General features: G+C 33.7%; 1 protein-coding gene across 1 annotated transcript in view; it reads right to left on the bottom strand.

Annotated features, from left to right (window-relative positions):
- LOC135798531 (inactive dipeptidyl peptidase 10) overlaps window positions 1-16,839 on the bottom strand; it is a 67,479-nt gene extending 50,640 nt beyond the window's left edge. Inside the window, 1 exon segment of the mRNA XM_065311389.1 lies at window positions 16,579-16,839. Coding sequence (XP_065167461.1) covers window positions 16,579-16,674 — 96 coding nt within the window. The 5' untranslated portion in view covers window positions 16,675-16,839.
- Window positions 16,840-25,107: the final 8,268 nt, after the last annotated feature.

The following is a 25,107-nucleotide window of genomic DNA, read 5'->3' as shown; positions in this document are numbered from 1 at the left end:
AATAAAAAGCGTGCGCGTAAACGCAAAGACATTTTTCGTTTCGTTTGTGCTGATCGTGCGTATTTTTTTTCCGCTCGGCCCAACAGCTTGAGCTTCAATTGTTTCCAAGTTTCCAGCGATTCGACTTCCATAGCAATTCGGCTTTCATGAGTGTTTCTTTCGCTTTCGTTTATTTTTACAAGCGCGGCTGTTATCTTAACCGCAAAAAATTCACATGGATATAAATCTACTGGAATACATTTCGTGTGTGATGCAAAAATAAATTTGATGCTTTATCGAGGGTAACAACATTTTAATTTAAAAATATATTTTATTCCAAGAATATCTGCAGTATTTGCACAACGTAGTTGGTTTATATTGATTCCTAGAAAATCATTTAAACTTAAACATTGCGACGTGGAATTCATATTTAGACTTCAAGAAATATTTACATGCATTTCTACTATAGTAATTGAGTTTATAACGAGATTACAAAAGAATAGACAGTTGTAAATCCATGTAAAATTAAAATATTTTTTATTTTTTGTTTTTCAATGCAATTATTATCCAAAAATAGAAATAAATAACACTTTTATAAATAAAAATGTTGGGGTGGTTTTTTAACAATATTCATTAGTTTTGTCAAAAAAATATTATCAACTCACCTAAATCGAAATCTATTGCTTTGCTTTTAATTACTTATAAACTACACCAATTAAAATTAGTTACCGAGTCTGGGCTATTATAACTAATCGCAATCGCGATTAAATCTGATTGTGAGCATTGGCGCTGACGCAAAACTAAGCCCATCTTCGTATACGATTTCAGCGCAATCCGAGACAACCCCAACGAAAGCCCGATCTGTCGCTAACCATCTCCGGCATTCTACCAATTTGCGCTCCTATCACCCCAGCCGCCACACGCACCGAAATAAAAAAAACACACCACACCGCCTAGAAACTCATAAAACTCACCCTCGTCCGTCCCAACAGCAGCGCGTCCATTTCTCCTCCGGGATTTTCCTGGGCACCGCTCACCGTCGCAATCACCGGCTTCGCAGAGTCCGAAATAACTTGCGCCATTTACGAAAACACCGCGAAAGAAAAAAAAAACAACAACGAAAGACGATTAAACTTTCACAGTCAATCGTAGCATCGAAACGCGCAAACTTTAAACGCTTTTAAAATCGCACAATAGTTGTGTTATCAATGTGTGAATATTTGTGTCTGTGAGTTATATATTTATTGTTGCTACACGGTGATCACATGATTACTTATTTATTGTACTAAACGTGCAGTTTGCTAACATCTGGTTAGGGACAAAGGACGACTTGCAAAAATATACGAGCACTTAGTACCGAGTGCACGTGAGTATCCTCCGCCTCCACAAATTGTATGTTATGAGTGTGATATATAAATAAACAAAGGACTAAAGCATCCCTTGTGTGATCCTTTGACTAAAAATATCTTCTATGGGTGTATATAATTCATTTACGTTTAAATATTCTAAAATTTTAGATTTTTTCGCGTGGTTTTTTTTCTTTGTGGCACTGGATTCTTTTCGATGGGGAACAGTTATAAATTCATTCAATAACATTTACATCACATTCAATTGACAGTCTAATTTATTTTACAGTACATTTATACTTGCTATACAATGTCTAGTGTCGAATCATAAGATTTTAAGTGAAATTAATTTTGTTTTAGGTTTTTTGACACTATTTGTACTCGATTTTTGTGAATTGTATACGTGATAATGGCCCCAAAGAATTAACATTCATTTGATATCAATGTGGTTTTAATATATAAAGTCCTAAACATCTAATTGAGCACATTCAGATTACAAATATGTAAATAAATAGGTTTTTATTACGTATTTTTATAAAATATCATCTGTTTTGGATTTTTTTTTTGAAAGTTTTTCTTTTTTTCGGGTTTAAAACGTTAAAATGTTTAAAAATTTGGCAAAATATTCTTGTTCTATGGCCCCGCAGTAGAGTAAATCGGTTGTGTGTGTACAATTTGTTTACTTATCGCACTGGTCGTTGATATGTAGGTGTAAATAAAAATTTTGTCTCAAAAATGTGCTCTTCTTCAGTAAACTTTTTATTTAACAATACATAACTTATTTCCGTTTAGAAAACAAACACTTTGTTTTATTGTGGTTTATTATATTATTGTTGTTAATATTATTTTTATATCAAATTTAGTTTTTGTTTTGTTTAACTTTTACGTTTAAAAAACTCGTTTTTACATTATTTTAAGCGTTGTTTTTTACTTTTTTAATTAGTTTACATCTTTGAGCACATGTCGTTGGTCTGGCCGGTGTTATCAAAGTGTGTACGAATGTAGAAGTCGTGATGTTGCTGCATGTGTGTTGTGGAAGAGCACTCGGCGAGAGAGACGTGTACGATTGCAGAGTTCTGAAGCGAATGTTATTGTCGGGCGAAGTTCCGCCGCCAACGCCGCCGACCGCCGCCGTCACGCCGTGTACGCTAGCGACATCACTGGGCGGCGTCGTCTTGTCGGCGAACTACGCGCCGCCAGAGATGTGATCATTGATTTCCGACTTAATTTTTAACCAATGCTAAATGCGCTTTGTTCCTCGGAGAATAAATAACAATAGGAGTCAATATTTCAGCAGAAAACACTTTATAAGCAGAAATTTTTTATTTATTGTGGTTAAATATTAAGATTAATGATTTGTTTGTTTACTATTTTAGATTAGGATTAATTTTTGGCAAAAATGTTTTAAATTCATTTATTTCTTTAAATTTATTCAATAATTATCTTTAATAATGGTTTTAATTTCAAAAAATTGCAAATTTTGTTTAAAATTACAAATCCTTGAAGTTTGCAGCTTTGTAGCGAACTCTGTGGAAGGTTTTCCAAACTAAGGCCAATGAAAATTTCCCATGAAGTTTTCACACATGACACATGTTCACACTTGAATTTTCCTTGATTATTATGCAGATTTCTTTTCTCTAACCAGGTTTTCTTTTATTATTTTTTCATATTTTTCCTTAAAATTATTTTGTACTCATAAAAACTCATTTTAAAAATGTTTCACAACGTAAATATAAAACTTTATTATAATGAAAAACGAAAACAAAAAAATTCCATCTTCATAAAAAATGTATTGCAAAACGTCTGGAAAAAAACACGCAAAAATATGTAGTGTTTTATGAATATATTCAGTAAACTAAGATGGATTTTCTTCCACATCACAACAAGTAAAGTAAAACTTTTCCTCGGGATTTCAGCCGCTTATCCATCCGTTCATATAAATGTCGGAAGCGAATTTCTGCCGCCAACACAACATAAAACATAAATATAAATATTTAAATAGAAAATAAATTTCAAAACTTTTCATATCAAAATGTCTACTATCTACTATCAACTGATATGAATGAATTAAATATAATATTACTAAATAGTAAAATGGTTGTTTTAAATTTTATTTTGGATTTTATTTGTTTTGAACTTTTTTAAATACGTTTCATGTTTATTCACTCCCTGAGAGCAAAGCGTCATTCGCATGAAAATAGTATATGCGAATATACCTACTCTGGAATATGATATAACGCGCAAAGCGCATTATTGCAAGTACGAAACGTGGTAAACAATAATTCCCAGGCGTACGCACGCCTATTTGCATTTTTATGCGGTTCACGTGTGCCGACGCCCAGCACACTACCGATATGCATTAGTCTATAGATAGGAATTTCAGTCACCCACGCAAGTGCATATATTTTATATACATTGAGTTTTTTTTTACTTGAAAATAGAGCCACGCATGGAGATTGTAATTACTCGTGCACGTCCAGGCGACAGATAAAACTTTCCCAGTGCGTTTGCAATTAAATTCGTACGTGCTGGTTTTTATCTGTCTGTAAACTAACAAATCATCAGGAGGTTATTCGTAATGTACACGTTTAATTATTATGCAATAGAAAGATAAAGAATTTTAATGTATCAATGTTTTACAAGTTAATTATTTTCTTTTCTTAATATACCAGTATTTTTTAAATCTGTTATTAATTAAATCTTGATGTAACTTCTGCTTAGCTAGGTAAATCACAAACCAAATTTGTGCGATTTTTCCTTGAGCGCGCTGCGTAAGCCCTGATAAACCCAAGCCATTGAGTCGAACCGAGAGAATTATGGCGACGCGGTTCACGCCAACTCAAGGAACCGAATAACAGCACGGTGCAATGATGAAAAAATGTGTAAAGTGTGAAATAGAGTGTTAATGAATTATGTTGCTGTGGTATATGTATGTATACACAAACATCCGTTTTGGAAATATTGCAACTTGGCACCAAATGAAACAGGAATTAAAAAAAGTGTAACCAAAAATTTAAAAAAAGAAAAAAAAATTTTGTTTTATTAAGATTTACTTTTAATTAAAATAAGGAGTACTATCGTAAAGTTTAAGGTATACATTAATTACTTTTCTTTCTTTTACATTCTTGTAAAAGATGCAAATTAAGATAAGTAAAGTCTGCAAATTCATTGACACATTAAAATGCACGATAAAAAAATCGATTAAGTACAGTAAATTACAGTTTCTTAATGTATTTTTCTTAAAGTTTTATTTTAGGTAAGAGTATTGTAATAAATTCCATAATGGTTATCAGTAGATTATATTTGATCTACATAAAAATGCAAAAATCACAAATTTTGCTTTTCCTGTTAGGAAATTCATGATTTTATTTGCTGGAAAATTAATATTTTCCTGTAAATTCCTGTAACTTGCTAGATATGTGCATATTTCTTCATATTTACGATAAACGCAATGCTCAATCATGAGTGGTATTCAGATTTCCATAAAATATCAAAAAAAACATCAACAATTTGTAAAATGTAAAAATTTTAAACTTTAATAAATATTTTAAATATTAAATTGAGTAAATTAATTTATACATTATCCAAAAATAATTAGAAATAATAATATGTTTATTAATTTGTAGATTAATAATTACCAATTAATTATAATATCATTTCAAATTAAATATTTTGATTAAATATTCAAAGTGAATGCGCCGGGCATAATTACAAATACATTGCAATAAACCATCTACACCCGCATTCACTTTAGTATACTAAATTTCATTTATAACCTTAAACCTAATGAGCATTTAAACGTTTAACTTACAACCGTCTGTTTTTATGTGCTTAAAACCCGCCTCGTCTCCTTTTATAATTCATTTTAAATAGGCGTTTCTGGCATCTCGGGTGTTTCTGCCCGACCCTGCCGCTTTTCACTATATTAATTAGTTTTTCCATTTTCCACCCAAATGGGTGTGGCTGGTTGAAGCGAAATAGTCCCACACGACCCAAATTATGTGCGCGTGGTGTTAATTTGAGCTCTTTCAGGTCTTCTCTCTCAACAACAGCGGTTGTAAACGCTCAACCTCCGTTTTACCGCAGTTTGCTTTTCATTGTGGAGCCGTTGCAATGCGATACAACGGGCTGGAAACTTTCGGGAAAGTTTCGTAATAAAAGCAGACATTTGCTGAGAAATGCACTCGTGAAAGGTGATGTACGTTGACGACCAGACTTGGTTCAACCAGTTGAAAAGTTAAAAGTTAAAAGTTCAAACTTGCGGCTGCATAGACGAGACTTTTGATACATTTGTTGAATATTCAGTTTAGACATAAACACCAGAAACTTAAGATAAAGTTAGTTTAACCTTTAACAATAAAAAATAAGTGAAAATATAATTATATAAGTTTTTAATGGTATATCAAGCATCAAGTGCGCTAAATGACACTTTAACCACTACTTTAGTCACGGCTTTGGCCGTTTGTGATTTTCAACTGTTTATTCATTTAAATTCATTAAATTTATTTCTAAATTTATATATGTTTAATTATTTTTCCCAAAACATAACCAAAAATCTTTTCCTTTGTTAATTTATAATCTAATCTAATCTCATCCAAGGCAAATTCCCAACGTATATCCAAACACAAGTTTACTTAATTTAATATGCGTCTGGGTCCATGCTGTTGACGATACGCATTACCAAAGAAAGGACGAAGGTCGTCGCTCGACGCCCGTCGCGGGAGTTTAATAAAGGTCCGCGGTTATTCATTCAACTTATAACTAATTGTCTGCACAGAGGAGTGGAATTAGCGGTCGCACGCTGTGCGTATCCGCGCGATGTGCGAGTTGTAGTTGAATTAAATTTGATGGTCTGCGAAAGGGATGAATGTGGTCGGCGCCGGCACATGCACAACCGCTGTCGTCTATTTAATTTCCCGGCTGTGCCTGAGTTACACATTGGGATAATTGTAAATGTTGCTTTATTTCCGTACGCATACGTCATTGACTCAACACAAACCTTTTGACTTGTTTCATAATGAAATCATTCAATAAATGACTTTGTATTTGTGTTTGGGAAATATTCTCTTTATTAAAATAAAATTGTGTTAGTTAAAATGTTTATAAATCATAAAGGAAAAAAGGATTTTTTGTGATTTTTGTGTTTTTGGATTAATTTTGATTCGGAATAGGATAATAAGTATTAAAAAATAAGAAATAACTATTTAAAGTGTTTTAAATCAAAGGATAATTCATTAATATTATTTTAAATAATTTTTTTAATTTTTTTCTCTTGAAACACAAAATTTACGGAAAATAAAGGCCGTGACTAAAGTAACTGTGACTAAAGTAGAAAAATATAATTTTATTAATTTTCAGTCCCAATTTTAATATTTATTACATTTATCACACCTGAAATTAATAAAATACCAGAAACTTGTGTCCTATTCAAAATTTACACATAAACTAATACGCATCATAATTTACTCCCAAACTTCACCCTAAAATCCGCGAGTATTTAATTACCCATTTGCCAATAACACACTTCTACACATTCCTCAACATGCCGGTTACGTTCCTCATATCCTCACATCCTCGCCGCCATCATAAATATTAATTAAACAGTAAGCAACTTGCCCAAGCGTCTGTCGTCGCGTCTTGCTGCACGCATAACACTTGCGTAATGAAACATTCGGACGCGTACAGCGTGTTGTTATTAGTTTATGTAAATTATCCGCGCCGACATTCGGGCTCTTCTCCAACTTCACACCCACGCACACTTACTCGTACGTGCAGCGATGCATATAGGTTTTACTCAACTCAACCCACGACGCCAAAGACGACAGTGGGAAGCTAATAATTCAACTTGATTATGAGTTTGGCGCCAGGCGCACAATTTTGCACTTCTTGACGCCTTGCGTGTTTTCTGTGTTCTTGGACGTGGCATGAGGCGTGAATATTGCGTAACCAACTCGTGTCGGTGTAACATTCAAAGAGAAGTGATGCGCAATTCTGCTCATTTGCAGCGGAATAATGGACGCTGCGCACGTGTGCGAGAGTTAACGAATGTTCAAAGTTGCGCACAGGCTTTCGATGTCGTCAATTACACCCTAATGGCTGCAAAGTAAAAAGCACTTTTATTTCACAATCTTGGTGCTGTGGGATGCTGCAAAAAAGGACGAAAAAGACTAATAAGACTGAAACGTATTGTTTCACGCAGTTTTAACTTTGGAGGAGACCTTTCTTGAATTTAATAGTATGCTAATGAACAATTTAAATTTAAATAATAAATTATATGAACAAAAATTACAAATTTTTACTTTGTAATTAATTTCTTAGTTTTTATTCTGTAATTTTTTGTAAATTGAAAATGAAAAGTCATTTTGTTCAATATCTTCTGCCTTTTCACTTCACGGTTCAGTTTTATTTTGTTCCGCAGTTGAATGGGGCGCATACCAATCGCAGTGCCCGGCGCCTCCACTCAATACTGAAATACAAAAAGGTCGCAGAACAGCGCGTTAGGATTCTGCTGGTTTTCTGGTTTTCGTGATTTCATTGTTAAATAGTATGAACCGTCTGTTCACTACAGAAGCCTGTATTAGGTATTTACGTTATTTTCCAGAGCGGCTGCACAAAAGCAGCAATGATAAAGTAGAGACGCTTTGGACAGTAGGCGGCCATTTAGTCGTAGTGTTTTACGATCATTTGCGTGCATTTAGCACAAAGAGCTATTAGTTCTATTAAGCATGACATTTATTTTATTTATTTTACCAAAAAAAAGTAATTAAAAAAATAAAATGTATGCGACCAAATATACACAATATTCTATGCTATTATTTTGCATATAATAGAATATAATTTAAGGATTTCTGGGTGTTAAAATATTCTTTGCAAAATCCACGAATCAAACGAATATATAAATAGATTTAAGTAGCGGTAGCTGGGATGTTTCACGATGAAGACGTTGAAAGCACTTTGGCGACACAAACACGCCCGAATGAGAATGGAAGAAATTTATACATGTTAACCATATTTTTCCATCTTTGCTCTCAGCGCTAGCCGCCCGACAACCGGTGTGTTCGTGCACGCAACATTGCTTTCACTTCCAGTCTCAGTTTTATATTCAAATGCGGTACGACGTCTTCGCGGGTTGCTAGATGATATCCTGCGTTTGCTTGCCTCCGTCGTCGCTTTCACCCATTTCACTTCCTATTAAAGTGTCTCAGTTGCTAGGCTACAATATATATACACGTATGTCGTATACGCGTCGCAAGTAAAATATTCCGTGTTTGCACGCAAATAAAATCGAGTATAATCATAAGAAACGATGAAACAAAAGAAAAATCAAGTTACTTGTATACAAAAACCAAAAGAATCAAATTACATGTTGCACAGGTGTAAATTTCAATTACGTCGTTTTGTGAGTTCAATCTGTGCCAGCTGTAGATTCAAATTTTCAGCGTGAATATTATTTTTGCAACCGCGTCGCGCCACTTTGAGCAAATAGAAAAATAGTCAAGCAAATAGTCGGAAGTGCTCGTGCAGCCGGGGTGCAAAGGTGAAACAGCCAACGGAGACATGAAAAAGGACAAGTGGCGGAAAAAGAAAAACCTAGTAAGTAGACCCCGAGGGCAGCGAATGTCACATATTAGAGGCTTCCCGAACGCACACGCGAGTCTCTCCAGCCTGGGCAGCTGTAGGATGATAAGACCGGTGGAGCGCAGTTGGAAAGATACTAATACGGAAATATCCTCTGGAGATTTTTCTCTCGCTGCTTTACTTCTTCTCGGTTCATTTATTACGACTATTTCTAGTCGAAGTAGACTTTTAGTTAACCAAAACGTGTAAGAGAATGTTATTTAAGACTTTTGACAAGAGGGTTTCCTATTGAATGGAATAAAAGTTTTTTCGGAAAATTTAAGGTTAGAATAATTATAGATTAGGATTATATATTGCGTCAATGTCAACATGTCAGCCGAATTGATTAAATGTGTCTTTTATACACGGTTGAGGTTAATTTATGCTTGACTTTTTATTTCAGCATAAAACTTTATCAACATGTTGTGAAAGTTTTTGAATGTGAAGGCGTGTTGCTAAAGCAAGCAGCAATATAAACTAAAAGTACTTACTAAACGATCGGAGAGGTTCTACAGTCGGGGACGAATCTAAACGTTTCGGAATAACGATTACCACGGCGACGAAGAAAAGCTATTCATTTTTATGTGCACAAGTTTTTAGTTATATACACTTTACTTATCGTGTAAACTACGTAACTGTTTTTGAAACCAATAGAAATAGTAGCAGAACAAAAAATAACCAAATATTGAGATTTGACACGGATTGGCCTCGGTTTAATATTTTGTAAGATAGTTATAAACACAATTACTCTAGTAAAAATGCCGGTAAATATTTCCTGAAATCTAAATATGAATTCCGCGTTGCGATGTTGTATTCACTTGTGTTATGTTTAAACGATTTTCTAGTAACGCGATGTGCACCCCATTTGCATTGCAATTTGTAGGGATGTTGGGATCATAATTACATCAATAATTAAATTGTTACCATCAATGTCATGTCTTTGAAAATATTTTTTGTTGTTACACAGAGAAACTAATATAAACCAACCAAGATGTACATCTTGCACTGTATATAATATTTGTAAAAATAAAGATGTTTCCATATTTTGAAGTATGATTTATGCAAGTTCCAAGATATCAATTTCACGGTGAAATGGTATATGAAATGCGGAATATGGAATATCAAATATTTTATTTGGCGCAAGGAAGAGAAAAACGCGCGATATCAATCACTAATGTGAGAATTTATCTTCGGCAGAAATTCGAACGTTATGGATGAATAATGCGTGCGCGCATAATGTGAATAATAGAAGCGTGCAGCGGAACGTTATTAATCATTCTCGGATTACGATTACGAACATTACAAACATTGAACGGGCAAATACGCGCGCAAATTTACGTTTGGGATTTCATGAAATTCGCATGAATTGAGATTGACAGCCACGGCTACTTTACTTGTTACAATCAAAAGCTAAATGTAAAACGCTTATAATGACATGATTATTTACATAAATATTCAACTAGTAGAAGTTAATTGCGATTCAGAATGTTAAATAGTAAATTATGTCTCAAGTGCGCTAAACGACACTTTAATCACGATTAGCAGTGTGATGCTTACGCAAATTTATTTACTTCTACTTTATTTCCACGCTTTACAGTACTTTAGTCACGGCTTTGTCTGTCCGTTAATAAAGTACCACTTTTTGTGTCTGGTAACTTATGTTGTATGTGATAAAACTCCTTATATAACAGGAAATTTATGACTACGTGCACACAAAAAAAAAACAGCACCAAACAAATCGTTCAACTATAAAACAACAAAGTGTTTTCATGTAACCTAACATAAAAAAACGCTTATTTTACACACAGGTAGCTATTACTACGTTTTCGCCGTCGGAAATAACGAATTCCGCCTTGTGAATTGATGCGTCGTGCGCCGAAACAAAAGAACGCTGCAACAAGCGTTAGTTGTGCGTATCCCTTTAACGCCGCGCCCGCTTATCCAATTTGACGCTGAAAGTCGTAAAAAGCTTGTCGCTGCGAATGTCTGCTCGTTTCCGTGCCGGAATGCGCGAAATCGCAAAGCTTTGCCCTCCGAGGGCGCAACAAAAATAATGCGCAATTAATGTTGGTTACAACTACCTAGAAATCATCCCACAAAATCACAAAACAACAAAACAAAAAATACGTTTTCATAAATTTACTCGAATATTTCTATTGTAGTTTTGATTACTGTAGATAAAAGTAACAGCGACATCCAAAGTGTTAATGTCAAGGATCGATATCGCGAAACGTCGCGTTGTTATTTATATTTCACGAACAAAACGAAACTCCCGAGGTCCTGGGAGGGTATGAATACGGTGGCAAGCGATGTTGAAACCTCCCAGAAGTATAATGATTACTGATACGCTAGCGGAACTTGTTTAAGTTTATTTCCGGCAAATGCAAAGCAAAAACTTTTCCTATTTCGAATTTAAATAAATGTTTCTAGTAAAATTAAAAATAAATATTTTGCTAACACATCAAATTGATATTTATTATTCATGCCCGCTCACAAAGTCGAAACAAGTGTGTATTATTTATACATCCTGAAATTTCCGGAAATTCCCTATTCCCTGACATAGGTAACATTTTGACAGCGTGTGCACAAAACGTATTCACACAACGAAAACTCCCAGATTAGATCGAATCGCGCCCTGAATGGATGGCGACAGAGCGCGATCAAGGTTTCACGTATGCCCATAAGATAACCCCCTAACACGCCAACCCTCTAAAGCACTTCTATTACACCCCCAGCCGCCTCTGTCATTGTCGAAGGTGAGTGTCATTCCGGTCGCGTATGCTGCGTGCTACCCTTTACAAGTTTTATAAGATAACAAAGATTATAAGGAGTACGTCAAAGATTTAGATAGGTGCGAGGTTAGGTTAACTATGGGATGGTGTAATCCCGGATGTAGAGTGCTGAAACACATCAGGTTGATGAAACATTGAGTAATCTAAAACATGATTATGTTGTATTATAAATTCATTGGTTTTATTCTCCGGTGAATTTTATTCTGCAACCCAAATAGCATGTAATTGTAATGTTGGTTGCTGACAAATATTGATTTGTCGGATTGTGTTTACATTTGTTTTATTGACACAGAGTATTGCTACAAACGATCAAATTTGCTTTTTTTTCGTTTTGGTTGGTAAACAGCAAGAGATTAAAGAAAAATTATTTGAAAACTTAATTACCCTGGGGGAAATTGCAATGGCGTCTTTTCAGTTTGTATCCCACGTAATATTAACACTCGTTACACCACTGGCTTCCTTTTGCTTGTTGGGTGAATGGAAGGAAACGAAAACAATTTTCCGTCCGATGTGCAGCATCCGCCTTTGCTCAATTTGCCAAATTAACAAGCTCTCTCGCGAGGAGAGTGAGAATTTGAGTAAACAAACGAAACGCTTATAAATAATTAATTTGTTAACAAAAATGAGAGACCTGGGAGGCCCAAAAGTATAAATCAAGGAGAATTTCTTATGCCCAGACATAAATTTCAATTTGCTTTGCGCCGAAACGTAATCTCTTGAGGAAAGAACCAAGAAACATTTGTAACTTGTTAATACGAGCAATTAAAGACATTATGCAGAAATATTTTGTATTTAAATACTTAAAAAAGTACTTAAAATGCTTTTGGAAAGTTTAAGTTCCGAGGGTGTTGATTATGCAGATACAGCGAGGTGTAACATCGAAAAGGCGGTTGGGCACCGAATCGATGACGACACCCAGCCCACGCGCTTGTATTCATCGCTGCGGAGCTTAAACTAATTGCTAATTAGTGGCCGAGCAGCGCTGCATCCGATTTGCCGATTTCCTGCTGACAAGCGCGGCGACGTCGAGTAATGACTACACGCGGCGCCGTATAATCACTCCTTTGCATTGTTAATATAAACCGGGATGTGTGTGTTTGTGTGCAACGACAAAGTTGGAAAATTGCAGTGGGATGCCGGCACAGAGCACAAATCATCGAAATTAGTTTCTTGCGCCAACATCAGAACATTTTTTCATCATTTCGAAGTCATAGAAACGCATGACTGCGTGAATAAAAAGATATTATGTTGATGATATGCCAAAAATAAAACATAAAGATATAATAACGTGCTATATAAGTTGCAGACCTGGCTAGGGGCCAATTATTTGAGGTTATGGGTGCCAACAGGCTAAGTTTGAGGTTAAAAAAGTTTATATTTTTTCCTGAGTTGCTGAAACTTCTTCTAAGTCAACAAAACAAACATTTTTTTCAAAATAAAAATACATAAATGAGTATTGTTAGATTTTGATCATTGTGGAGGTGATTATAATGCACGAAGTAAATTAAATCATTTGATGCATAAACGTTGTAAGCCCACAGGCGTTTGTTTGCGATTCAATGTTTGAGTTACAAGTTCCACGCAAATATTTGCACCCTCGTTGATAAACAATACGATGGCAAAATTTCTACTGTGTGAACTGTTCTATGGTATTATATAATTGGATTAAATATGAAATTAAGTACGAAACAGTCAAGTTGTAAAACTTACCTAACCTATCTTTTAAACTATTATAACCTTAAATACCTAGTACAGTTTAATCAACTCTTTATCTAATACAATATATCAGGAGTCTCTAAAGTGTCTAGAGACTGAGAATACGCTTAAACTCTTGAAGGGATGAATTGTATCCGAGTAAATGCTTGAAATAGTGTTACTTTCGAGGGTAAGAGTATATTTCATGGCGTTGATTTGCTTTAATCTTGTTTTTTGTAGAAAAAGAAGAAACAATCAACGCTACTAGAGTGTAGGAGAAGTAGATGGATGTAACGCACCTGTCAGACGGAAGAAGGGACTAAGTACAGACACGAACGGGAAGTTCTACTTTCATCCTTCACTTTAAATTAGGAGAAACGCAGAAGTATCCGGAGCAGTATAGCAGTATCAGAATTTGGAAAGAGGAGAAGTAAAGAGTTAATGGAAAAATATAAAAAATAATAGATTAACTTCCGGTTTCTGAAGTTGGGATATTATTATAGCTATGGATTAGTTATTGACATTTATGTTTGTAATAACTTTTTGGTTATTTCAAACTTTCCGCTACTTTTTCTACGGTTTTGAGTTTCGAAAAGTGGCACTTAAATCACGCACAGTCAAGACCGTGACTATTAATATAATTACTAGGGATTTTTTTGTGGGAAAAATACATTTTCAGTCTTACGTGGCTCATGTAACAATGAATAAATAAATAATGTTGTATTTTTTGTTCAAAAAATCAAAATAAACACAAAAATATTTACCTGCATATCAAAAATTAATAAAATTAATGAACTTTGTTTGTTTATCCCCAGTTCGAAATTTTTTATCCCCCGAATTCAATTAACTTGAAAGCTCGAAAATATCAGTTGCAAAACAAGCTTTTTGCAATCGTGCAGATTTTGACTTGCTTACCAAAGGCATGGAAACACACATCATAAATAAGCTCATAAATTCAGCATCCACACGAGTCTAAAACAAAGCTCTCCCGGGCTTCAAAACGTCGAACAAAGGTGTCATTCAAGCTGCGGCCGGCATTTGAAATTCGACAGCGCGCACAAAATTAAAACACCAGCAATGAAGAACCAATAAACGGGTAATAACCGGGGCACAAATTGCGGGAGGCCAATTTGGAGCTGCTCACAATGCGGGTTAGAAATTAATTAAAATTTCAGATGCCTTTTTTTGGCACCAGTGTACGAGTATAATTTACAACAACAAAAAAAGGAATCAATTTTAATTTTATTTGAATTCATTTTAATAAAAAATATCAAATTTTGAATTTAATTTTAGTAAACTTTTAGTAAAACCCTTGTAAATGTCATTAAACTGCGAAGAAACTTAAAGTTTATATTCTTAAGGGCTTTCCTTGTCATATTTTGTATGAATACCAATGTATATAGAACAAAAACAGAATTAGTCATGCTTCAAAAACTTACAAACACATATTAATCATTTATAAGTACAACGCATTCATTATTAATGTATAGCATGTTAAACCCATCTTATTCTTAGCATTGAGAAGTTTTGAGAAAACGTGTAGTTTCCCAAGTGTCGAACCTTTTGCTTTAGGGGATAAATTGTAATACATAATGTATGAATGGCATTGAACAAAATATGTGCGCTCTTAAACTGTTTGCAACAAGAATTTAAATATTTACAAAAAATATTATGTATTTATTTGGTGAAAAATTAGTCAGGAAACGAAGAACTCGCATTTATTTTTCATTCTGTGTGAAATTAATGAGAATTTAAATCAAAAAATAAAGTGTTAACTTGTGAAAATTGCTAAAATGTGTAGACCTCCAATAGGAGAGAATTACTAAACACTGACGTCACTACTTCGGTCAGATAAGGTTAGGTCAACAAAAAATGTCAACTTTTGGGTTATGTTAACTCAACAGTGACATCACAAGCAATATTATGCGTTTTAAAGCAAAAAAATTAAAAAATGCAAACAAAAATCATATTTTAACAAATAAAACAGTAATATCTGCTTAAGTATATTATTAATTATAAATAAAATAAATTTCCAAAATTTTCAGAAGCAACCATACAAAATTATAATTTCCACCTTGAATAAATTTTGACCTACTAAATAATATAATACTCTTCACACTCCAAAATCCCAGCAATGCATTCGCAATGTGACAAGTGACAAGATTAGTGCAAGTAGTATAACACTCGTAAAACCAGCCATGTTATTAAACCGAACTAATTAACGACGTACCCGACGTACCGCTACATTATACCCTCCACTGCTAGGAAGATCATCATCGAGCTGACGAAGTTGCCGCGCGCACAAGACAAGCGTGTCGCCGTCTCAAGCGTACTTAATTAAGACCTGCAAGAGACCGGAAAGCGGCGAGGCCCGCTTCGAACCTAGCCAATCTTTCCTAGCCCCAAAAAATAGGAGTTTCAAGTTTCTAGTCGGTTATTTTAAACGCGTTTTACGACACTGGACGCCGACAGACAAACAAAAATGCAACATGTCTGCGGTCACCACGCACGAGATGCATTTTTATTTTTATTTTTGTGCTAGTAAAGCGTAACCGTTGAATTATATTTTTAACGTGTGAATAAGAATCTAGCGCACGCCGAAAATATTGCGTAAAGTGTTTGTATTTTGGATTTATTCTTGTAAAAATGTCATTTTTGAAAAGAAAAACAAAAAATAAAAGACTTTTACTGTTTTGTTATAATATTAACTGATGAAAATCTTCAATAGGACATAATAAAAACAAACAAAAGCAAAATGAATGAGTTAATCAATAAATCGCAACAAAAAGGTGAAGTCGAAGTTAATTGGCATTGTAAACACGTTTGATTGATTCTTATTTGTCTTATTCTTCTCTTCTCCGTCCACAAAACTGTCAAATCATATTTTTTTCTTAAATTTATTTCTTTAGTCATAAGTAAATCCTTAAAAACACATCATTGAATATGAAATAAATTTCATTCATTTAAATTCCACTCAATTGAATATAAATGAATTTGTGACACGTAATAAATGCAAATTATTCATCGCTAATTGAAAGCTTACACTTGAACCACGCTTTGATTAATTAACCAAAATACACATTCAAGCTTTAAATGAAGCTTTTTTAAAACTCAAATTTATCACTAAAAATACCAAAAATAATTCTTACCTCTAATTGCCGCTGGGTGAATCCTGCTGTTCCTTTAAGACGATGATCCGGTGACGATTTGTAGTTCTTGGTATCGATGTGCACGTTGGTCTGCATTGTTTTTGTATATATGAAACACTCAGGTTTACGTATCGCGGGCGGTGTGTGTGACGTGTAACAGGTGAGCGATGCAAGGCATCCGCACACACATTTGCGTCGCGACGCACTGCTGCTAGTGGAAGCTGGTCGGCGGTGGCGCGGAGGCGGCCGCGCTCGTCATGATATCGGAGCCACGACTAAAGCTGCGTCGCTGTTTCGCGCTCGGCGAAGGCGCGCACCACGTTCATTGCGGGAAAGCGGGAAAGCGGGAAAGCGGGAAAGCGGGAAAAGTGTGTGTCGCGTTACGCCGCATGCGTTGACCAAGGTATTTCAGATGAATATCAAGTCATAAATCTTTGTAATATAAGATAGATATTTAAATATTTGCAAAAATAAAATAAAAATTTTCTCTTCAGAAAAATGTTTAAAAAATTTAAAAAAAATATTATAGTAAAAAACACTTAAAAAAAAGGAATTCAATTACGTATTAATAAAAAAAATGTTAAATGTTGTATTCTGAAATATTTGTATTTTTTTCCTCTTCATTTATTCCACCCTAGTTTATTTTCATGTTAACGTTGAAAATGATCCCATGCAGAACCCTTTGCATACATGCTTGCAGTTGTTTGGAACTGACTACCCAGGCACTTGTTGTGCTTCCCGGATGAACGCTGGAATGAAACACTTGTAACATCCGTTTGCAACTTCTTCAATTCCCTACTAGTGGCAGTACTGAATCGACTTTGCAATTTCTAGCCAATGCTATCAAAACTTTATTAGAAACTCAAGCGCAAGTTGCATGCGAAATTGTGCAGTTTATAAAGCCGTCAACAAGATGGCGATGTGAAAAGAGGAATATGGCGGTTCAACAACAAGTTCTAGTAAACAAGTTGTTGATTTTAACTGCTTTGAAATATTTAACGTAAGTTATTGAAATTTAAAGTGTTGATCGATTGAAGCATGATATTAACGTAGGCTTTTTTTTAATAATGTAGTCAAATGCCTCGTAAATAATTTAATAATACTTTATACTACAGTCACGCAGTCAGCCGCAAGTTAAGACGTAAAAATGTGTTTTATTTCATGTGTTTACTTTTATTATATAGAAAACCATCACCTTGATGATTCTCTTTTGATATAAATATTTAAATATTTAATATGCATGCTAAATTTTTTTCTGATATATAATTTAATACATAATATTAGAATTAAGAAATAAATCGGTTTGATTGTATGATATCAATGTCTTTAACAGAAAATGTTATTTGAAATGGCTGTAATGCTCAATTCTGCGCGTCGCAGATATATTTATATCCGGAATAATGACCCATTTCGTTACGCTATTACAGCGACATTTATTTCGATGAGAAAAATCTTTAATCTCTGGAGCAGAGCATGACTTGGTCAGCTTTGATGCAATTTGGATTTGGGCCAATTCATTGTAGTTAGCCGCTTGTATTTATATCCATAATGTGTGTTAATGTTTAATGTGATATGGATTTTAGAATAATATTTTATTTGGATAATAGTAATATTTCTTTCAAATAAAATTGATTCCAAAATCATATAGCCCATCCTCAGCATTATCATATAAACTAATATTTTACATTAGAAATCTGAGATCACAAAATCTATTTTTTTCTTTTGTTTAATTTTTGATATATTGGCGGATTTTGGTTTATTATCCGTTTGGTAGCGCATTGTGCCAAATCAGATTAGTCTCTAATAATTACCAAAACACTGATATTTATAGCATAATACCGCAATCTATAGCTCAGATAATAGCATTATTCCTACATCTCGAAATTAACGCCGGTATGGATTACCAGCTGATAAACCGTTTTCCGTTAATACCTTTTCCTGGATTAACCAAAACAATTGATTTTGTATTTAATACTAATCTGTCTGATTCATTACACCACATCGTGAAGCACTGCAGACAAACATTATCAAATGTCCAAGACAATAAAAAAACAAACAAAATGCAAAACTATAAAGAAAAGTAAAACCATTCAATATTTACATATAAATAAAAAATACTTAAAAATAACAAATTATTATAATATCCATCTTTAAAATAGTTTCATTCACGTGTATCAAATCATGTTTGCCTTTTCACCACATTAAACTTGTTGGCGTTTAGAGATACCTATTTACGTATATTGATCGGATTGTGTGCACACACAAGAACAGCCCACACCGGATTCGAAGTCAAAGTAAATAATTGAGCTCAAGTGATTCAGCGAGTATTGGGCGATACTGCATAATCCTCACTGGGGGCTTTATCCACCGAGTGGAACGTGCGGGTGAAGCGGGAACACGAAACCTTTTTCTTCCACTCGTGCTCTTGTTTGTTGGATATTGCTTTCGCAAATACAGTTTGTTTGCTCTGTTAATTAACACGACATGCGTGACCACTCGGGGAGTAACTAGAAATGACATTGACATTGACATTTCTTACTTAGGTTATGAAATTTAGAAAAAAAGTGAGGTTAAGTTAGGTTAGGTTAATATTTACTTACATATTCATGATTATTTCGAATAAGAAAATTAATGGCAACTCATGAAATGACCTGAATTCTCTTTTAAAGTAAACATATTTTAATCTTTTCTGTTTTCCTTTTTCCTTTTTCCTGAGATTGAAAAAAAAGGTACACTAAAAGGTGATAGACATTTACTTAGCACCGCTCCTGTTTTTACAACCACTAACATACTCCACGCTATTTACCTCATTTTTAACCACACTCTACACTCTCGTTTTGCCCGGTTCTCAATACCGCTGGATTTGCAGGAAATTGCCTTAGGACCCTCGCTTTTTGTGCGCGTCTAATGTAAGCCGCTTGGAGCGGCAATGTTTTTGTTGATCCTCGCCATGTTTATCGTCCAACTAGTAAGGACTAGTGCTGTTAGAGTAGGAATTGGCCCGTTGAAGGTTTTCGCAACGCGTTATAATCATTTTATTTAATAGGACCCCTGTTAAACGCCATATTTCAGACGTAATTTCATGCTCAATGTGCGGATAACAGGGGACGCATCCATTGTCGACGAAATTTATTATGGAATTTGTCAGGATATAATCTAAACACTAATAAAACATAACCTAGAAATAAACAGAAGAGAATCTTGGTTATATTTAGTTATTTTTTAAGAAAACATGGTATTTTTGGTAGTCATAAAATAGATTTTGCTTTTAGGTTAGAAAAAGGTATAAAGTTTATGACTTTCGATGTGACCCTTTTCTGCATCAGCATTTTTATCCTTTTACGATTCAATTTTCTTTGGTTTTTCCCACGACAAAGGTAATTTTGGCCACAACAACAAAAAAAAAACAATTTAATTATCTTTTGACTCCTTTCCGCTAAAAAAAATATCTACACGAAGTCACCGGAGTTCCATTAAAATTAAACGCCATCTTAATTCACCCGAAAAAAGTGGATTATGTTTCCTTTCAGTGCGTTGAGCTGAATAAGCAGCAGGAAAACAGGTGGTGCGGTAAATTACGAAATCCACGGGCATTTATTACGTGATAATAAAGCGGGAAAAGTTAAGAACGCAAAGTTACGAAGCAAAATATAAGAATATGGGCGGACAAAGTTGAAGGATAAGAAAAAAGAAGAGGAAAGCATTAGGATTTACGTTTATTAATATTATGAGCCATGTGCGGATGTGCCATGGTTGCTTCTTTTGGACTTAAGAGGTAAAATGCGGAAGAGGTGAACAGAGTGAAGTGGAATGGGAAAATGGCGATCAGGATACTTGCATCCACAGAGAGGCACATGGAAAATTGCTGGGCTGAAAATTTTATAATTGTGGTTATGATTAATTCGACTACAGGGGTGAACTTTAGATAAAAAGTTTTTGATGTAAAGCAATAAATTACAATTTTACATGATATAAATGTCCACATCTTTATTATTTAATTACTACCTTTATTACTGTAATAAATTTGTTTTATGAATGTTGAACGACTAGGAAACTTGCTTACCCACTTAAAAATGTCATTGTGGATGATTTTATATAAAACAAATGTAACTATACGACGTTAATTAATGTTTAAACAAAAATGAAAATTAATAAAGTGTATAATTTTACATAAATGCAATAAATTTATATTTTTATGTTTTATTGTATTACTACTTTATTTTTCTTAAGTTTGTCATTTAATTTTATTTCAATTTTGTATTTTAATTCTGATTTTCCATGCATAACATTTTAAGCTGCTTTCTGACGTCTTGGTTCCACACCAAACACTACCTCTAACACCTTCGCACCTTAAGTGTGCCACGTTGAGCCTGTTGTGCACAACTGCATGCAATGGTGCGTCATTAAAACTCTTGATTAATTATTCATCGCGCTTTCGCGCACGACATTTACATTTCAGGCGTCGCCCGTCTGCACCACACTTAGCAAATATAGTTCTAGAGGTGAGGAGGAGTATAATTTTCGAAACCGTTAAGGTATTTCTAGCTTATTGGAGGTGCAATTAAGCGTTTTACTATTCTTTAATTAAAGTGAACCGGTATAGGATTATAGTGTTTGAAATTCATTAAGGATTCAATTGTAAATGAATTACAAAGTGAAATAAAATTGATTTTTACAAAAATGAATGCTAAAATCTTTTGTCTTATTAATAAACAATAATATTTGTAATTTTATTATATAAATTATTATTTATTTATATTTTTAACGTGTTGTATTGAAGAATTGAAGGTTTAAGCACATTTAAGATTTAAATAAACAAAAAAATCAATTTTTATCTGCTTGAGCTCTGATAGAGGAAGTGACGTCAGTATTGAGTTTTTAGCTTAAATTAGAGGTTAACAAAACAAGGTGGCTTTCTAAATATTGCAATTTTCTTTCATTGAAAAAAAGTTTTTGTTATTTTCTGTCAAAATATTTATAATTTTGTGGAAATTTCAATGATTTTCTTATATTTCTCATTTATCTACTTCATAATAAATTTAATCATATATGTTCTTCATCAAACTACACTTTGGCTATACCTAACACTTTGATGTTAACGCATAACCCAATTATAAGTTCATTATCGTAGCTTTCCAATTTCCCTAGGACTTGCAACCACCTTTAACAATATTGACAAACTTCCGAGTCAAGTATGCATCCTAATTAATTAACAAACAATATACCATCCTGGTTAATAATCCCACAAGTTTATCTTTATCCTTCAACTTATGTCCATTGCTCATCTATTCCTCTAAATAATTCATTAGTAAATAACAACGAAACTTTGTTTATTTTTTTGTTTTGAAAATTTAACTCGGAATAAATTTACCACGTCGACTGTGAACTGATTGTAAATACTCGCTGCGAATAGTTCGAGGTCCCCAATCTTTGTTTGCAATTTCCATGCGACATGCGGTCGCCATGGAAACGGGCACTACATAAAAGCCGCCGCCGCGCACATCTGCTCCAGGCAGAAGGACACAGGATCGTCGGTGCGTTGTCCTTGTCGCCCCGTGCAGCAATGTACCGCCTCCGATTCTTATATCCATCGCAATTCCCATAAACTAATAGCCCCCGAAACGCCTTCAATACAACAACAGGCGAGAAAAGGAAAAAGCGGCGGCGGTGGCGGCGAATTCCTAAATGGAATCCAGACGATGCCGGTGACACCCCTCGCCTGCGTGCGTGTTGGGAATTGAGATATAAAGCGTATAAAGCATTCAGTGGGCATTCTTGGAGATATAAATAAATCTTGCGGAAAATATCAGGGAGCAAATGATGACCTACCGGGTAAAAAAACGTTTATTTGAGGTTATGATACAGTTGAATCAATTTATTTAGTTATACTCTTTTAATTAAAGTCAGGAAGTAGGTAGTCATATAATACAAGAGGCCTCTGGGAAATATGTCACAGTGGTAACATGTGGGATTGTAGGTCTCAAGATGTTGATTTGAGGCGATAAATTTGCTAACCACAAGTGCATTCAGGGATCCGGGATTATGTCCGGGCATATACGAGTATTGGAGGTTTGGATGCAGAATGTACGTGGAATGATTAAATCGACCTTTGAAATTTGAACCCTGGAATGATATTAGGTAATCGAATGGCGTAACAGTTCCACATACCACGTGTGATCGTATTTTGGTTTTCTTGGGGAATGTGTAATTAAATTGTGAATTTAAAATGTTTGTTTTCTGCATTGTATGTGTTAGGTATTAAAAGTGTTAGTAATATATTAAAAAGTGTGATTACTGTATGAAAAAATGGTTAGATAAAACAATATTACTAGAATAAAGTAATCAGAATTACGTTTTCTTGATAAATCTGCAATAAAAAGTTTAAGTTTTAATAATTTTTTTTTCCTTTTGAAATGATGGGAAAAATCAGAAATACGGTTTTCTCAATTTGCACACAAACTATTAGAGGTAAAGAAAAATGATTTTCGGATTTGGGTTCTGGATAATTTTTTATATTATGTAACGCTTGAAAAAGTTTACTTTTTAATAGTTATGTAATAAATGGAAATGGTCAATAACTGGAAAACTAATTAAGATATCGAAATCAAACCTGAATTTATGGATTCCTTGCATCATTCTACATCTAGTTAGAAAGTTTCATTAAAATCGGAAGGGTGGTTTTATTTAATCCGTTTTGAAATTATCACTTATTTTCCAAAATATCGATGTTAGCAAAAAGCTGACAGAATATTGTTCATCCCCTTGGAAACCTGGACCGATTGGCGTTTTTAACTTTTCTCTAGCATAAAAAATAATTTTTGAGGCGAAAAATAGTCAAGTGTAACCTCTTCACTATTTCAAGTGCTTTTTTGTCAACTTTTGAAAATGGAAAAACTAAATCTGCCATTTTATAAATCCCTATCACGACATGAACAAACTGAAGAAAATTCTTCGCTAACTTTATTACTTTCCGAGAAAATCGTGTCGGAAAATTTGAAAATCAAATTTTATATTTGAATCTTTTTAATATTATCTTATCTCCAATTTTATGCTGAGCATGATAGTGTTTTCGGTTTTTGTTTATCTCTATTAGTTTCCAAGATAATTGGAAATTAAGACTCGCTGCGAGTACACATTTTACTTAAAGCCATCTAGATCCTTAGTGTATCCTTAGTGTAATTAAATCAAAAGATGTATAAATAGACAAATTAATTGCCTTTCTATACAAGAGTGTTATTAGTTTTTAATAAATATTTAAAATATTAATTAAAATGTCAGGCGCCTCCGCCAAAATTTTAATAATTAAAAACATTACACAGGAAATTGAAAAAATCAACTTTTTTATTAAATATTATTAAAGAGAACAATTTTATAAAGAGATTATTTTAATAAATAATTTTTATTTGACTAACGGTTTAAAAGATACAGGATACAATAACTGTTTAAAGTAATATGGGCTCTATTTAATCTTTAAAACCTAATAGGGCCTAAACAAAAAATGATAGACAGAAATTTTACTTACATTTATGGTTCAAAATTAATAGTATATTCTGAATCCGCAATCAGAACTTCAAAATTCCAACTTTTAATTTTGAATAAAAAAAGGAGAAAAGTTTTGCCTTTTTTATGACAAAATCTTTTCGTTAAATTTTTTTATACAAATTTGGTCATTTTACAAAGAGTATGCCATCTGCTAGAGAATTGTTCAAGGATCAAGAATATGACATTCTTGTTTTTTCTAGCCTTCTTAGTTCTCGAGATAATGAGCATTTAATCTTCGCGTTTCGACAGTTTTGATCAGAACTTTTGTTTTAAAAGTTCGACACTGTTGTTCGGGCAAAAAAAAAATTAAGAATAAAGTTCGACCCTGTTCTTCAAACAAAAAATTTTTAAGAAAAAGTTCGACCCTGTTCTTCAAACAAAAATTTTTAAGAAAAAGTTCGACCCTGTTCTTCGACCAAAAAATTTATTAAGAGTATAAGTTCAACCTTGTTATTCGACCAAAAAATGAAATTTATTGGACAAAATTAGTCAATTTTTAAGGGGATTTTAGGGCATTTCCAAAAGGGTTAGGAGATTGTATAAATATAAATAATATAAAGAATCTCTTAAACTATAATATGATGGTAAAAAACTCAAGAAAAGTTAATTAGTTCACGAGATACAGGGCGTTTTTTGGATCATGTTTTCAAATTTTAATAAAAATGCTATGTTTTGAGGGCCATTTTAGGGCACTTTCAAAGAGAGTAGAGCGATGAAAAAATACGCATAGGATAAAAGATCTCAAGAACTATATTTTTACGGTTAAAAACTCAAAAAAAGTTAATTAGTTCACGAGATACAGGGCGTTTTCCATATAGCGTTTTAAAATTTAAATAAAAGGCTAATATTTAAAGGGCGTTTCAGACCATTTCTAAAGGAATTAGAGGGTTGAAAGCATAGGCATGGTATAGATAATTTCTTAAGCTATTATTTTACGGTAAGAAACTCAAGGAAAATTAATTTATTGACGAGATACAGGGTGTTTTC

This window comes from Atheta coriaria, unplaced genomic scaffold (assembly GCF_025399875.1).
Source record: "Atheta coriaria isolate IRGN ID8LTWV9N9 unplaced genomic scaffold, Caltech_Dcor_3.1 hic_scaffold_9_pilon, whole genome shotgun sequence".
Lineage (NCBI taxonomy): Eukaryota > Metazoa > Arthropoda > Insecta > Coleoptera > Staphylinidae > Dalotia > Dalotia coriaria.
Note: the sequence above shows the minus strand (reverse complement) of the source record. Positions and strands in the feature narration are given on the sequence as shown.